The following is an 18,268-nucleotide window of genomic DNA, read 5'->3' as shown; positions in this document are numbered from 1 at the left end:
CCTGAGCATGTGACCTCTGACCACCAATGAGCGGTCGTCTCCTGGGCCTGCTCAGATGAGGAAAAACAGGACTTAGTCCCAGGAGCGTCTGCTCGCCGCTAACTAATGCTGGAAGCTATAGCTGAACCTGGGGCAATAGCAGCAACCACATGGATAGCATTAGCCTGAGCAAGATGCTGGGACTGACTTTTCTGCTGAGCAGGAACCTCTGCAGCTGCAGAAGAATGGGAGACTACAGAGGACATGGCTTGAGATTCCCCCTGTGCAGTGGCGAGAACTCGACGCCTAACAATTGGTACAATACAAAATATATTATTTGATTTTAAATTATATTATATATAAAAGTTATATGGGAAACACTAGTCACATTTAGAGTTGGACTTGTACATTTTAGATGCAGCAACTTTGTCTTTATTCCTAGTCGCGGTGGTCACTACTGTTGCTTATGCAGCAATATTCCCCTTCTCACTCCTCTTCACTGCTCCCTTCTTTTATAGTAATGTACTAATACATTTTTTGGTAACTGGTAAGATTAGAATTCCCCTTAATTACATATACTTCTTATATTTGCATGTAGTACTGCTGTATGTAATAAAAAGTGCAAGTGGTTACAAACTCTTGAACGCCCTTTAAAGTTGAAATTTAAAATATATTTGCTAAATTTTGCACTCCCATAGACTAGGGAGAATGTTTGACAACACTTTGTACGGTTCATGTCCATATCATCGTGTTGGTGGAATAGGCTTGTTCTGAGATCCGCTTCATAAAATGGATATTTTCTTCTTTGTGGGGGCCTACTAAGTACAATGTTTTAGGTTGTGTACAAGAAAAAAATATTACTGCTTGTTGTTTTATTTCTCATTGTAGGTTATGGAGGAGCCATTCCAGTAGGTATGCCGGGGCGTGCAGGTGCAGTACCTGGAATAGGAGCGGGTGGAATAGCTCTTCCACAGCTTGTCAATGAAATTCTAGATCCTCTAGAAAAAGTAGGGGTCACTAGAAAGTATTTTCCGGAAACTTGGATATGGGAACTGACACCTATTGGGTGAGTGTTAGTTAGAAATACAGTGTTTGATAAAAAATACATGCATATGATTGTGTGACAGTTATTTTCCAGAATTATTTAGACAGTGGCATGTATTTATAATTCAGTCTCTGTACCCCACCACCAAGAATTTGCATTAAAGTCATCAAAATGTTATGAATGAAGAGTAGGTTTTCGACTTAATTGCAAGGTCTTTAACTAAAATGTTGTGTTAATTGTTTAGAGATTACAGTCATCTTTTACAAAGTCCTTCCATTGTTGCAATCTCAAAAGTAATAGGACAACTAACTGATTAGCCATTTTTGGTGTGGTATGACCTGTCCCTTCATTATTTCATGAGAAATTAAGGAGATAAATAGTCTGGAGATAATTCCAAGCATTGAATTTGCATTTGGTAGCTGTTCATCAGAATTTGCAATATGAAATTCAAAGAGGTGACAATGCAAGGAGTAGGCCATCATTAGGTTGAAAGAAAGAAAACTATCAGAGAGAAGGCAGAAACTTTAGTAGGTAATTAATTTAGTACATTTTTCCGAAAATGAAGTAATGCGCTGAACAGCTCAGCAACATCAAAATGCCCAGAAGAGAATGGAAGACAACTAAAGTGGGTGATCCCAGAATTATTTCCTTGTTGAAGAAAAACTCCTTTACAACATCAAGACAATTTAAAATTACTGTCTCGTGAGGTAGAGGTATTATGTTCAAAGTCTACAATCTAGAGTTGCCTTCATAAATGGAAATCCAGAGAAGTTGTCTCAATATCCAAGTCACTGGCAACAAAGGAGCAAATCACAATGAGGTGATTATTATGGGGGACTTCAACTACCCCGACATAGACTGGGAAACTGAAACCTGCGTATCTCCGAAAGGAAACCAATTTCTGTCAGTGACCAAGGATAATTATCTGTCACAACTTGTGCAGGGCCCAACTAGAGGGACAGCCCTTCTGGACTTAATTTTAAGCAACAGGCCAGATAGAGTAACAGAAGTACGAGTCGATGGGCACCTAGGGAACAGTGACCACAATATAATACAATTCCACTTGTCCTTCAGTAAGGTGCCCTGGAAGGGGGTTACAAAAACGCTGAATTTCAGGAAAGCAAAGTTTGATCAGCTTAGAGAGGACCTTCGCCGAATTGATTGGGACAATGTCCTCAAAAATAGGAGCACAGAAAATAAATGGGAAATATTTAAATCAGTTTTACACACCCACTGCGAGCTAGCCATACCGTACAGAAATAAAAGGGCTAGGAACAGGAGAACACCATTGTGGCTAAATAAGGATGTAAAAAGGGCAATAAATAACAAGAACAAGGCATTTAAGAAGCTAAAACAAGAAGGCAATGAAGAAGCATTAAAAAGTTATAGAGAAAAAAATAAAATGTGTAAAAAACAAATACATTTAGCAAAAGTGGAAACTGAGAGACTCATTGCTAAGGAAAGTAAAACAAACCCCAAACTATTCTTTAATTATACAAACAGTAAAATGATTAAAATTGATGGTGTCGGCCCTTTAAAGAACAATGAGGGTGAAATCATAGAGAGCGATCTGGGAAAAGCAAATGTTTTAAATACTTTTTTCTCAAGTGTTCACACAGGAAAAGGATTTGCCAGGGGAAATGCAGAGTGATAATGTAAACTCCCCATTAAGTATTACCTGCCTAACCCAGGAAGAAGTGCAGAACCGCCTTAGTAAGATTAAAATTGACAAATCACCAGGCCCTGATGGCATTCACCCTCGGGTATTAAGGGAGTTAAGTAATGTGATAGACAGGCCTCTATTCCTTATATTTAAAGACTCTATAGAAACAGGGTCTGTTCCTTTTGATTGGCGGCAAGCAAATGTGGTACCAATATTCAAAAAGGGGTGTAAAAGGGAACCTGGAAACTATAGGCCGGTAAGCTTAACATCTGTTGTGGGTAAAATTTTTGAAGGGTTTCTAAGGGATACCATTATGGAATATCTCAATGTTAATAAATGTTTAACTCCATATCAACATGGATTTATGAAGGATCGCTCCTGTCAAACTAACCTGATCAGCTTCTATGAGGATGTAAGCTCTCAAATGGACCAAGGAGAATCATTGGATGTCATTTATCTTGACTTCTCTAAAGCATTTGACACTGTCCCACATAAAAGATTGGTAAGTAAGATGAGAAAGCTTGGGCTAGGGGAAAATGTGTGTAGATGGGTAGGTAGCTGGCTTAGTGATAGAAAACAAAGAGTGGTTATTAATGGTGCATACTCAGATAGGGTCAGGGTTACTAGTGGGGTACCACAGGGTTCTGTATTGGGCCCCCTACTATTTAATATATTTATTAATGATCTAGTGGATGGTTTACACAGTAAAATATCAGTATTTGCAGATGATACAAAACTATGTAAGGTAGTTAACACAAAGGAGGACAGTTTGCAACTACAGACAGATTTGAGTAAATTGGAAAATTGGGTTGAAAAATGGCAAATGAGGTTTAACACAGATAAGTGTAAGGTTATGCACATGGGAAGGAGAAACAGATGCTACAATTACTTACTAAATGGGAAACTGCTGGGGAAATCAGACATGGAAAAAGACTTAGGCATCTTAGTTAATAAGAAGCTAAATTGGAGTGCCCAGTGTCAGGCAGCTGCCACCAAAGCAAATAGGGTCATGGGATGCATTAGAAGAGGTCTGGGGACACGAGATGAAATCATAATTCTCCCTCTGTACAAATCACTCGTCAGACCACACTTGGAGTATTGTGTGCAATTTTGGACGCCGGTGCTCAAGAAAGACATTACTGATCTTGAAAGGGTTCAAAGGCGGGCTACTAAAATGATAAATGGAGTTGGTTCACTACAATACCCAGAAAGGTTATCAAAATTAGGTCTATTTACTCTAGAAAAGAGAAGACTTAGGGGAGACCTAATATATATGTACAAGTATATCAGAGGGCAATACAGAGATCTCTCCAATGAACTGTTTGTACCAAGGACTGTGACAAGAACAAGGGGGCATTCTCTTCGTTTGGAGGAAAGACAATTTCTGCACCAGCATAGAAGAGGGTTCTTCACGGTAAGAGCAGTGAGGCTCTGGAATTCTCTTCCTGAGGAAGTGGTGATGGCCAACTCACTGAATGAATTTAAGAAACGAATGGATGCTTTTCTTTTGAGTAGCAGTATAGAAGGTTGCGAATAACATAATATAGGTAGGTGGTTGACCCAGCTTAGGGGAAGGAATTTTTTTCCCTATGGACAAAATTGGCTTCTACTCTGTGGGTTTTTTGCCTCCCCCAGGATCAACAATGCAGAACAGCTGCACTAAAAATAGGCTGAACTAGATGGACATAAGGTCTTCCTTCAGCCTTCAAAACTATGTTACTATGTTACTTAAAGGGCTTACCCAGGACTATTTATTTTTTTTACTATGTGCCTAAGAACTAACAGGCAGGTTGTTGGTAACTGCCTTCCTTTTATGCCCGGTACCGATCTCAGACGGCTCAGAGTGGACATGGACAGCTCTTGTCGGCGATTCTGCAGCCTCTGGTGACATCACAACGACAGAGCAGCTCGGTGTGTCTTTATTTCCATAACATTTTGAGACAGATTTGCTTTGGTGAAAAAGGTGTCCAGGTCAATATTGTTGCACAGCTTCTGGATACCCACAGTTGCAGTACAAACTTCACAGAGCAGATTACATGAGAAAGCAAGCTTTTACTTCTCAGAACATGAGGTAAAGGAAAAATGCACAGTCATTCAGTGCTGCATCAGGAAGAAGAAAGCAAAACTGTAAGTACAAGAGACCTTATCTTTTACAATACATTAAGCAAGGAAACTTTACACAACATCGCCATCTATTGTCAGATCAGCATAAAGTCCTCCTTCACACAAACAAAGAAGTCCACAACTGTTGCATATACCAACAAATATAAATGAGGTGTTCAGACCAATATCATATTTTTTAACTCAGTTACAACAAAATTGGTGACAATTAGAGTTGAGCGATACCGTCCGATACTTCAAAGTATCGGATCGGAATGGATCGGCCGATCTTAAAAAAAAGTATCGGTATCGCCGATTCCGATACCGGAAGTCCCATTCAAGTCTATGGGACTTCCGGTATCGGAATAAGAAAAATCCTGTTTTTCCCTTGTACAGCCTCTCTGGGGTCTGTACGGGCCTTTCGGGGGGCTGTGCCGGCCTGCCAGGGGGTCTGTGCAGGCTCCGGTGGTCTGTGCCGGCCTGCCGGGGGGCTGTGCAGGCTCCGGTGGGCTGTGCCGGCCTGCCGGGGGGCTGTGCCGGCCTGCCGGGGGGCTGTGCAGGCTCCGGGGGGCTGTGCCGGCCTGCCGGGGGGCTGTGCCGGCCTGCCGGGGGGCTGTGCAGACGCCGGGGGGCTGTGCCGGCCTGCCGGGGGGGCTGTGCCGGCCTGCCGGGGGGCTGTGCCGGCCTGCCGGGGGGCTGTGCAGGCTCCGGGGGGCTGTGCCGGCCTGCCGGGGGGCTGTGCAGGCTTCGGGGGTCTGTGCAGGCATCGTCCGATGGGACTACAAGTCCCATCGGGCGATGCCTGCTACCATGACAGTGATCGACACATTAGCCAATGATGGGACAGTAGTAGTCCCATCATCCGGCTAATGTGTTGAATGTAAAAAAAAAAAAAAAAAATTACATGCTACATACATGCTACATACATACAACATGCATACTACATATATACTACATGCTACATACATACCACATACATACTACATACATACTACATACATACTACATGCATGCTACATACATACTACATGCTACATACATACTACATATATACTACATGCATGCTACATACATATATACTACATACATACTACATACATACTACATACATGCTACATACCACATACATACTACATACATACTACATACATACTACATGCATGCTACATACATACTACATGCTACATACATACTACATATATACTACATGCATGCTACATACATACTACATATATACTACATACATACTACATATATACTACATGCATGCTACATACATACTACATGCTACATACATACTACATATATACTACATACATACTACATACATACTACATGCATGCTACATACATACTACATGCTACATACATACTACATACATACTACATACATACTACATACATACTACATATATACTACATACATACTACATACATACTACATGCATGCTACATACATACTACATGCTACATACATACTACATGCTACATACATACCACATGCATACTACATACATACTACATGCTACATACATACTACATATATACTACATGCATGCTACATACATACTGCATGCTACATGCATGCTACATACATACTACATACATACTACATGCTACATACATACCACATATATACTACATACATACAATACATTCATACAATACATACATAGACATACAGTACATATAACATAGAGTAACATACTTACCAATACTTGTCACATTGTTCCCCGAAGCCATTGTCTTTTACGGAATAAATATTAACATAACAAACCACAAAATACTCTCCCACGATCCGAAGCAGTCCACGAGTGTGTCCCACGACGATCTTGGGTAGAGAACTGCAGCATCAGCTGTTGCTGCCGTTCTCTACGGGCTGCAGGAATCCAATGACGGAAGGTAGGTATCCTTCCGCACTGTATTCCTCCGCCACTTAAAAAAAAAAAAGTCCCTAGTCTCACTTTATGCCATTGCTGCGTGCGTATTAAAAATGTCCACCAAAAATGTTGTCCAAAGAGATAATAAAAGGAAATAAAGACAACATTAAAAAGTTCGAGTTTCCCATTGATCCATTGTTAAAATAACTGAAAAGAGCTGCAAATGATGTCTATAAAGCGCTGTGGAAATAATGGTGCTATATAAATGAGTAAAATAAATAAATAAAATAAATAAATACTGTTTTTATGTCTGTATTTCGATGATAGATCTCATCCTAGTCAATAATTGCATTTCATAGTAGGATCTTTTAATTTTTAACCAAGAGACAAACCATATGGCTGCAATTCACGAGAAAATATTCTTGTATTTTGCTACGATGTGAAAAAGAATAAAAAAAATGCATATACATTCATTTGATTTGATTTAATTTAATTAACTGTAATAGAATTTTGCAAAGTGCATCAAACTTTGCATGGTAAATGGTGGAAATAATATTGATGACGTTATTTAATAGTCAGATTGAATAAAACATTAAATTATTACTAATATATGTTATTAATACATTTAATTTCTTGAAAATATGTATTTTTGCCTATGAGTCCTATGTATCCAGACTTTAGGGACACCCTGTATTTTAACCTGTGACCATGTAATCTTAGAGACTATTGGATATGAAGTTTATGTATTAATCATAATTGATTAACTGATGTTTTTTTCCTTTTTTTCAGTAACTCTGGTGTGGTTGAGCTCCAGCACTTATCTCCAGATACTATTACAGATTGGACGGCAGGAGCCATCTGTATGGGACCGGATGGGTTTGGCCTTTCACCCTCTGTACCCCTCAGAGTTTTCCAGCCATTCTTTGTGGACCTTGCCTTGCCGTACTCTGTGATCCGGGGAGAGACATTTACTCTGAAAGCCAATGTGTTTAATTACTTGAAGCAGTGTATCAAGGTGATAAAATGATCAAAGTCTATTTGGTTATTTCTTCATATATCACATTTGCCATTTTTGCTGAAGGGCAACATGTACAATTACTTGTCACGTCATTATTTCGTACTTGTTGGGTTGCATAGTATTAGTGGTGATTGTGGTTAGAGTTTCAGATATCCCACTCTCTAACGTCCAGGAAACCCCTATTCTACCACATAATAAAACAATTGTACCAGAAATGGGCACGTATGTTTAGGAATAATCCAAAAATTAGTTTTCTTCAAACTTGATGCCTCTCCAACTTGCAGTTTCACAAAAATACGTAGCTCTGGGATGGAGACCAATGTTTTACATATAGAATGACACAGAAATTTTGATGGCATATAACCACATATGCAGTCACTTGGCGGGTCCAAGTAATTTTTGCAGCTGGGCACATCATTTCAAAAGCTTGTCAACTTTAACAGTTTGGGAAAAATCTACAGTGGGTAGGGAAAGTATTCAATGCAGCCATTTGGTAAATTCAAAAAAGTTCATTTTTTTCTCATTAGAGTTTTTCTCACCGTGCTAGTGGGGATCTCACCGAGGTCATCGCAGTTCAGCCCAGCTGGGAACGGAGCCTCAGTGACTGGACGTAACCTCTATTATGTCACCACCAGTCTCTAAGGCTGCGCTCGCAGCAGCTCGGTCACCAGTGGTTCTCAGCTTGGACGGACGCATCTTGGTACCATCCAGGTTGAAAACTGTTTATCCCGCAGACATGGATTACGGCGTGGGACAGAACAAAGGACAGGTATGGTATATTGTTGTTCTTTTATATCACTTTTATTACAGAAGAATAAGGGCTTCACTGGACTTAGGCGTTTAAATAAAAATGGAAAACTGTGCTTAGTCTTATTTGAAATAAAGGACTTTATTTTGGCTTTGTCTTTATTTACCATACAACTATAGGATTAGTAATGGTTAGGTGTCTTATACACACCCCTTTATTACTAAGCCATGAGCTTGATGTCACCCGACAATGCAAAGGTGACATCAACCCCACAAATATGAATCCCACTTGACACCGCAACAGGGCAAGTGGGAAGAGTCGGACAAAGCTCCAGAATTGACGCGTCTAATAGATGTGGCTTTTCTAGACAGCTGAGGGCTGCTATTTTTAGTCTGGGGGGCCAATATCCATGGCTCCTTACCAGCCCCCAGCTGTCTACTTTAGCAAGGTTGGTTGTCAAAAATGGGGGAGACCCCATGCCGTTTTTTTAAATTACTTATTTAAATAATTAAAAAAAACAGCCTGGGGAGTCCTTTATTTTTAATAACTAGCCTTGCTGAAGCTGACAGCTGAGGGTTGCAACCCACAGCTGTGAGTTTTGTCTGGCTGGTTAGCAGAAATAGAGGGGAACCCACGCCGCTTTTTTTAAATTATTTATTTACAGTGCAGGAGCGGCTGATCAATACTCCCATCAGCCGCTCCTGCTCTTAATGTAATTAGCGGCTGCAGGTGTCGGATGATGGGATCAGTAGTCCCATCAGCTGACACCAGTGACCAGATGTAAGCTTTAGTGATGGTTGAGCACTAAAATGTTTGGGTGTTCGTTGCTCGTGTCGAGCGAATTGGAATACTCGCAGAATACACGGACAGGACAACGAACCCAATGTTAGTCTATGGGAGACCCGAGCATTTTTACCACGATTCCCCCCGGGGTCCTTTTAAGGTCTGAAAAAATCTGAAAATGATGGAAACACTGCTCAAATAACACGGGGCCATCATGGGGATTTCCCCTGGAAGAATTCCTGACTCCTTGTTCACAGCTTTAAACAATGTTGTCAGAGATTCATGCCAAGTTTACCGGTGCACCAAAAAACATACCAAAACGGATTTTGCTGGGAAATATGCTAAGGTACATCCTTTCCAAGTTAATGACTTGTATATAAGGCAAACTTAATAACCCCAGACCAAAATGTTCCTCCACCACTTGGGATATGTTCAAACGCAGCATTTTTGAAGTGTTTTTCAACATTAACATTGCTTTCAGCCAAAACAAATGCATTCACTGGGCAATGTCATTGTAACATTCACCAACCCTAGCTGGCCATGTGGTGTGTGACACATAAGCAGACCCATCTTGTTTCATTTATGAAGGAGGGACTGTTAAAGTCACAGAGCCTATTTTTACAGGGGCATCAGGCAGCATTAATCTGTTTAAAGGGCCATTATTAAACAGTGGGTCTCCAAAACTGTTATAGCCTATGCTGTGAGTGGATGGGCTGCCAAGAATTACGACGCACCCCAATACCCCTTTCACGAGATGTCCAGGAGGGCTTCCATAAAAATGTTGCATTGAATGCAAGGCCTGCCCTGCTACCAAGTCACATGCACCCCAATATGCCTTAGAACCCAGGTACTGGATGGGCCCAGGAAAATCCACTTCACATTATTCATTTTGTACTCCCATTCTGTTTTATTATGCATTTACTGCAAGGCCTGCCCTGCTACCAGGTCATATGCACCCCATTCCCCCCTTGGAAGAAACATGGAGGCGGGCCTCTTAACCAAAAAAATCCCATTAAAAAGGAGGGGGTCTCCTAGACTTGTATTGCCCATTCCATAAGTGTGTTGGCTGGCAAACATTTTCCCCTGTGGGGTACACCTCAACCTCTTCCATAACAAGTATTTTAGACCCATCAAAACCACCCACCCTTGTTCAGAATTCGACACTGGCTGTAGCAGCACGGAACACATTAATGGTGGTGATCTAGTGGTGATGGCTGATGAGATGTGGAGGAAGCCCTGATTAAAACCTATGCCCAATTTAAAGGATTGTGTCTCCTAGACTTGGAATGACCATACACTTTGTGCATGGGCTGGCAAACATTTCCCCTGTGGGGTACACCTCAACCTTTTTCAGAACAAGTCATTTACGCACAGTCTAACCTCCCACCCTTGTTAATAATGCGACCCTGGCTGTAGCTGCACGGAACACATAAATCCTTTTTGATCTAGTGGCGGTGGATGATGAGACGTGGAGGAAGGCCTGATTAAAAAATAGGCCCAATATCTACGAGCGGGACTCCTAGACTTGGAATGCCCATACACTTTGTGTATAGGCTGGCAAACATTTCCCCTGTGGGGTACACTTCAACCTTTTTCAGAACAAGTCTTATGCACAGCCTATCCACCCACCTTGTTAATAATGCGACACTGGCTGTAGCTGCACGGAACACATGAACCCTTTTGATCTAGTTGCGGTGGATGATATGTGGAGGAAGGCCTGATTAAAACTTATGCCCAATTTAAAGGAGCGTGTCTCCTAGACTTGGAATGCCCATACACTGTGTATTGGATGGCAAACATTACCCCTGTGGGGTACACCTCAACCTTTTTCAGAAGAAGTCTTTTACGCACAGCCTAACCACCCACCCTTGTTAATAATGCGACACTGGCTGTAGCTGCATGGAACACGTAAACCCTTTGATCTAGTGGCGGTGGATGATGAGACGTGGATGAAGGCCTGATTAAAAAATAGGCCCAATTTCTAGGAGCGGGACTCCTAGACTTGGAATGCCCATACATTTTGTATATAGGCTAGAAAACATTTCCCCTGTGGGGGTGTGCATATTTTTTGTATTTTGGTGACGGGCATCATAACACCCTTGCCCAAACATAGAGTGGCCGGAGCATGACTGAATACGTTCACCCTGGTGTTGAAGTGGTGGTGGACGGTGAGGATGAGGAGAACGAGGAGGACAACACCAAATAGCCAAAATCAGGAAATGTATATGCATGTTTAGTTGTGAAGAGGCGCATGGTAATACACCTCCCAAAAAAAACACTAAATTGGAGTTTATGCTTCGCTGTCATCTTTTGGTGGTGTTGGGAAGTCAGGCCCAATCCATCCCTTGTTCATTTTTATAAGAGTCAGCCTGTCTGCATTTTCCGTAAAAAGGTGAATGCTCTTATCTGTGATAATGCCGCTAGCAGCACTAAAAACCTGCTCGGACAAAATGCTAGCGGCAGGGCAGGCCAGAACCTCCAAGGCGTAAAGAGCCAGCTCATGCCACGTGTCAAGCTTGGATACCCAATAATTAAAAGGCACAGAGGAATCACGGAGGACGTTGGTACCGTCAGCAAGGTACTCCCTCAGCATCTTAGAGAAGATTGCATTCCTTGTGAGAATACCCCGCGCCTCAGCGCATGGGCGATGGGAGGGTCTTAGAAAACTGTCCCAGAACTTTGCCAGTGCTCCCCTACCTCTGCTGGAGTGGACTTCTGTCTGTCTCGCCTGTCCTGCTTGGTTGGCCAACGAACTGTTATCTTTGCCGCCAGCGTTTTGAGATGGGAATTTTTTCAATAATTCAGCAACAATGGCCCTATGGTACTGCAAAATTTTGTTACACATGTCTGCCTCTGGAACAAGAGATTGAAAGTTATACTTGTACCGTGGGTCTAAAAGTGTCACTAGCCAGTAATGACTGGTACCCAATATTTTGACAATACGAGGGTCACGGGAAAGGCGGCGCAACATAAAGTCAGCCATGCGTGCAAGACTGGTAACAGGCAAGCCTTCTGTGTCTCACCAACAGGACGACTGGCCAATGTGTCCTCCTCCTCATCCTCCTCTTCATCTTCTTCCCTGTGTTCAGGCCATCCACGCTGAACAGACGGCATGACAGTTGTGGTTGTAGTCCCGTCTATAGCGCATGAAAGTAGCTCCTGTTTTTCCTCCTCTTCCTCATTGTCAACCAATCCACGTTGTGACGACACGAGGCTGGGCTGTGTGTAATCACCCTGTATGGTTCCTTGAACCATGCCCTCGTGCTCCGCCTGCAATGCCTCCTCTTTCATTGTGAGCAGAGAGCTTTTCAGAATGCAGATGAGCGGGATGGTGATGCTAATTATGGCGTCATCACCGCTCACCATCTTGGTTGACTCCTCAAAGTTTTGGAGGATGCTACATATTTCAGACATCCATGTCCACTCCTGAGGTCTTATGTGTGGAGTCAAATCTGAAAAACGACAGCCTTGTTGCTGCTGGTATTCAACAACTGCCCGCTTCTGCTCACAAATCCTTTTTATTATATGCAGTGTAGAGTTCCAACGCGTGGGTACATCACACACCAGTCTGTGAGCCGGAATCTGCAATCGTTGCTGAAGCATGGCAAGGGCGGCTGAAGCTGTAGCTGACTTTCTAAAATGTGCACACAGGTGGCGTACTTTAACCAGAGATCCGGCAGCTCCGGATAGCTTTTTAGAAAACGTTTAACAACGAGATTCAGCACATGGGCCAGGCATGGTACGTGTGTCAGTTCGCCTTGCCTCAAAGCCGCCACCATGTTCCTGCCATTGTCACACACAACCATGCCTGGCTGGAGATTTAGCAGTGTCAGCCACACATCTGCCTGCTCTTTCAAAGCTATCAACTCTTAAGCATTGTGCGGTTTGTCACCTAAGCAAATTAGCTTCAGCACAGCCTGTTGCAGCTTTGCTTTGGCAGTGCTGCAGTGCTTCCAGCTTGTGACTGATGTGCTCATTTCTGACATGGAGGCTGAAGAGGAGGAGGTACAGGAGCTGTACACAATGGGGGCAACCCTGAGTGACATAGGGCCCACAATCCTTGGCATCAGGAGGATGTGCTCCATCCCAAGGTCTGACTGGGTCCCGGCTTCCACTATGTTAACCCAGTGTGCTGTCAGTGAGATGTACCATCCCTGGCCACAAGCACTTGTCCGAGGTTAGGTGTATTTTCCCAGTAACTGCATTGTTGAGGGCATGGGTAATGTTGTGGGACATGTGCTTGAGTAATATCGGGACGGCACAGGCGGGAGAAATAGTGGCGTAAAACTTCCATCTCCACGAGCCAAAAAGGCAACATTTCGACCGCAAGCAGATGAGAAATATGAGAGTTGAGTACTGTGGCCTGTGGGGTGTTGGCTGCGTATTTCTGCTTACGTTCCAAAGACTGGGGTATGGACAACTGAAGGCTGCGCTGGGACAAGGAAGTGGACGTGCTTGATGATGGTTCTATTTGACTGTGGGCAATAGCAGGTGCAGGGCAGGAGGCATCTTCGCATACACCGTGGACAGGGGATTGGCTTGCATGCACAACAGTGGAAGAAGCAGTGGTGTCACCCGCAGACACTGTTCCTGGAGCTGGGGTCGGGCCCACAAAGTCGGGTGCTTTGCTGCCATGTGCCTGATCATGCTGGTGGTGGTAAGGCGGGTAGTTTTACTACCCCTGCTGATGCTGGCATGACAGGTGTTGCAAATGGCCTGTTTAGGGTTATCGGCAGAGTCTTTAGAAAATAACCAGACTCAGGAAGACTGTTGGACTGGCAACTTCCATCAGGTTGGTGTTACAGGGAATGGTTGCACGCCTTCTGTCTGCAGCCACCACACTGCTTCTTCCTGTTAGGGACGGTGGAACGCACTAAAAATAAATAATAGGAAGTGCGTTCGCCACCCGGGGTCCACCGTGCAGTAGGTGTAACAACCGCTGCTATGTAATGGCAGACTCGCTATATGGCAGTATACTGCGCTCGGGCTAAACATCACCCAAGGTGCGCAGAGCGGACTCTGTTAAACTCAGAGGCGCTTTAGTATCAGTAAAGCATAAACACCGAGCCTGTTAGCTTCACAGGTCTCATCTGGCATCCACACACGGTATATGGTCACAGGTCATGGCCCAAGGCAGAGGTCGGTGTCCGTCTTGACCTACCGTATGTACGGCGTCGCTACCGCGGACGCCAGTAAGTGCTGCTAAGTGCAGCGCGACGGCAACTACTGCCGCTGTACGATAGTGCCGTGAGGCATGACACCATCGGACGCTAGTGTAGCGGTGCGGTAGGCACAGTGGCGTATGGCATGCCACTGACTGGCGCTGACTATCCTCTAATTCCCTATCCACATGCGCAATATCCAAGGGTAGGGGTTTCAAATGAGTCAGTCACCAGAATCATACATCCGTCACCATTCACACATCTAGCAAATAATATCTATACCAGCGCATGGGCGAGCAGCCATGCGGGCCTTTTATAGCCATGCACTTCCAGGACCTTCCAGGCCTCTGGGATGGGCCAATCAGATCAGGACAAGGACCTGAGCACGTGACCCCCGATCTCCACTGGGAGATCGTCTCGTGGGCATGCCCAGTAGCGCGGCGAGAGGATTTAGCCTCTGGAGTGGAATCCTCCAAAGCAGGTTGCGCTACCATTGCTGGTCCAGAGGTGGCAGCAACATCCAGACCCAGAGAGCTGGTCTGAGCAGGGCACCTGGATGACCGAGATTGCTGTGCAGGTCCCTGAGCGGTCGGAAAGGAATGGGAGACCGCTGGATGTATGGCTCTGGATTCCTGCTGTGCAGCTGCAGGAATCCGACGCCTAACATTTCCTGCCTGAAGTGATGCGACGCCTACCTCCCCCTGTGTGCTGCTGTCCTCTCTCTGCCTGTCCCCCTGCCAGGTTGGGTCTGTCACTACATCATCCACCACCTCATCTTCCACTTCCCCACCCTGGGCCTCCTCCTGACTTTCCTGCAATTGTGTCTCATCATCATCCACCTCTTGTGACCGTGGCTGCTCAAAGATTTGTGCATCGTTACATGGAATATCATCTTGCCCCGCTTCAAGTGGACCGGGAGAGAGGCACGAATCTCCAAAATGGAAAACTGAACAGCTCTTCGAAGTGTCCGAGTGTGGGATTAGTTGCCTCAGGGCACTCAGCATGGTGGGAGGAAGGAGGATCAGGGTAAGGAATATGCGGTCCAGATTCATGGCTACTGTGACTTTACTGTGTTAAAGACAGGGTGCTGGTGGTGGTGGATAAGTAACTGTAAGTATTATCCGCTATCCAACCAACACTGCTCGGGCTTCAATAGTGCTGTCTTGCCGCAGTCCCCTAGGACTTCGGATACTAAGGTCCAGCGAGAAGATGTAGGTGTTTTTGGTGGGCCAATTTCAGCTTGCCCTAGGCCTCGGCCTGCACCATCACCATCACATCCACTTTCCCGTCCCTTGCCACGCGCCTTGCCCATTGTAAATGGACTAGAATATTATACATGTTCACTACAAAAGGGTGATTTTGGAGGCAAATTGTATGTGATAGGTGTGCTTGAAAACCACACTTTTACCTATCTGGACTTAAGGTAAAAATGTTTTTGGCCTTATCAAATTTAATAATTATGTTAACAGACTGCAAAAAAACTGGCCAAAACTGGCCAAACTTTGAGCACGCACAGATATCAGCTGACACAGCAATACCACTACGACAAATGTGTGCCCTGTTTTTTTTTTATTTTTGGACTAACTAGTGCTGTATATCAGTACTATGACACCCAGGACAAAAAAAGGAAAACCGGCCTAAACTAACCAAACTTTGAGCACGCACAGATATGAGCTGCACGGAGATACTACTACGAAAAGTTTTTTTTTTTTTGTTTTGACTAACTAGTGTTATATATAAGTACAGTTTCTCCTAGAACAAAAAAAAAAAAAAAAAAATCGGCCCAAACTGGCTAAACTTTGAGCACACACAGATATGAGCTCACGGAGATACCACTACGACAAATGTTTTTTTTTGCTAAATAGTGGTGTATATAAGTACAGTTTCACCCAGGAACAAAAAAAAACTGCCTAAACTTGCCAAACTTTGAGCACGCACAGATATGAGCTTCACAGAGATACCACTACAACAAATGTTTGTTTTTTTTGGGGGGGTTTTGGCTAAATAGTGCTGTATGTAAGTACAGTTTCACCCCGGACAAAAAAAGAAAACTGTTGTAAACTGCCCAAACTTTGAGCACATACAGATATGAGCTGCCACAGATATACCACTACGACAAATGTGTGCCCTGTTTTTTTTTGGGCTAACTAGTGCTGTATATCAGTACTGTGACACCCCGGACAAAAAGGAAAACCAGCCTAAACTGGCCAAACTTTGAGCATGCACAGATATGAGCCGGAACGGAGATACCACTACAACAAATGGTTTTTTTTGTTTTTTTTTATTTTTTTTTGCTAAATAGTGCTGTATATAAGTACAGTTTCACCCAGGGCAAAAAAAAAAAGAAAACTGCTGTAAACTGGCCAAACTTTGAGCACACACAGATATGAGCTCCACGGAGATACCACTACGACAAATTTGTGGGCTGTATTTTTTTTTTTTTTGCTAAAAACTGCTGTATTTACAGTGACAGCCAGGACAAAAAAAGAAAACCGCCGTAAACTGGCCAAACTTTGAGCATGCACAGATATGAGCCTGCAAGGAGATACCACAACAAAAAATGTGTGGCCTGTATTCTAATTACACCTGGAGCTAGCTATATACGCCCAATATATCCTACAGGTAGCAGCAGCGCCAGAACACAGGAAAGGAATGGACCCTCTTGATGTATGCAATGATCTATATACACACATACAGTGCCTGCATGCCTTGCACTGATGTGTATAGAGCGACGTACACTACCCTGCCTATCTAACACTGGAATCTATATACTCCGGAATTAGTCCTTAGAAGGACTGTTGGTTTAGTTGGATTTGAGTAGTTTAGGATGGTAGACCCCACATTAACTAATAAATCCCCAATACTGACCCTATATCAGCAGCAGCTCTCCCTACACTATCTCAATGCACCGAGCAGGGTTACGTCCGGTCTCTTATACCCCTGATGATGCTGTGCCCCCAGCCAATCACTGCACGACCACAACAAAGATGGATGCGGCATTTCATTGCCTGGCAGCCAATCCCTGCAGCGTGATTGGGTCTCTAAAGTCCACCAAAAAAGCTGGGTGGAGACCCGAGTTCCCGTCGAGTAATCCGGGAAATCCTCGGTGCTCGCCGAGTACACTGAGTACTGTGATACTCGGGAGAGTAACGAGTAGTGGCGAGCACGTTTGCTCATCACTAGTAAGCTTCATACCTCCGATCACAACTGAGTGCTTCTGCTGTCTTTTGACAGCGTGGGAACCATGACTCGCTGACGGGCACAGATGATTTCTTGGCCGATCAGAAGCGGTGTTTGCCGTGCTGTCATGCACATTACAGAGTAGCAAACACTGGATTTTCAGGCCCCCCATTCAATTGAATGGGGTCCAGGTACTGTTCTGGCACCCGAACCGGAACTTTTTGTAACTGTGTGGCCGAACCCCCAAGATCTGAACATCCAGGTGTCTGCCTATCTCTCATTATAAAACAATTCTAGAGATTTTCTCTTACACGGTTATGCCTCTGTTCTTGATGGTTTCATTACAAGTGTTGAAGTGCTTTCATTTCCTCTTTATTTTTATTTCTTTTTTAGCCCCATCCCAATATATGACATACAGTTACATCATATGCGAACCGGCATCCTTCCCAACAGATGGTGGCTGAATTATTCATATATCATCTGCCTTTAACAGCCGCAGGTGGAGCGGAGCTTGGTCAATGGTGTTATCCTGTTAACCACCTCTGTCAATCTCTGACAGCGACATGTAATGTGCGCCTGCAGGGGGCGCGACAGTCCACCTGCCCATCAGTGCACCAGTTATGTAATCTCGGGGCGCCGATGGTATGCCATGACAGCTGAGGATCTGCTGAAAACCTCTGTGCTTGTCATGACAGTTCTCTGCTCATAGGA

The 18,268-nt window shown here is 43.9% G+C and overlaps 1 protein-coding gene across 2 annotated transcripts in view; it reads left to right on the top strand.

The window, feature by feature from the left end:
- LOC141049742 (alpha-2-macroglobulin-like protein 1) overlaps window positions 1-18,268 on the top strand; it is a 215,348-nt gene that overhangs the window by 98,751 nt on the left and 98,329 nt on the right. For both annotated transcript variants that reach the window (XM_073546464.1, XM_073546465.1), the window contains exons 18-19: window positions 868-1,045; window positions 7,456-7,681. In XM_073546464.1, the coding sequence (XP_073402565.1) occupies window positions 868-1,045; window positions 7,456-7,681 (404 nt within the window). The remainder of the gene's footprint in view (window positions 1-867; window positions 1,046-7,455; window positions 7,682-18,268) is intronic.

Source organism: Dendrobates tinctorius, unplaced genomic scaffold (assembly GCF_039654945.1).
Source record: "Dendrobates tinctorius isolate UK_male_01 unplaced genomic scaffold, ASM3965494v1 ptg000147l, whole genome shotgun sequence".
Lineage (NCBI taxonomy): Eukaryota > Metazoa > Chordata > Amphibia > Anura > Dendrobatidae > Dendrobates > Dendrobates tinctorius.
This window is presented reverse-complemented; position numbering and strand designations above follow the sequence as displayed.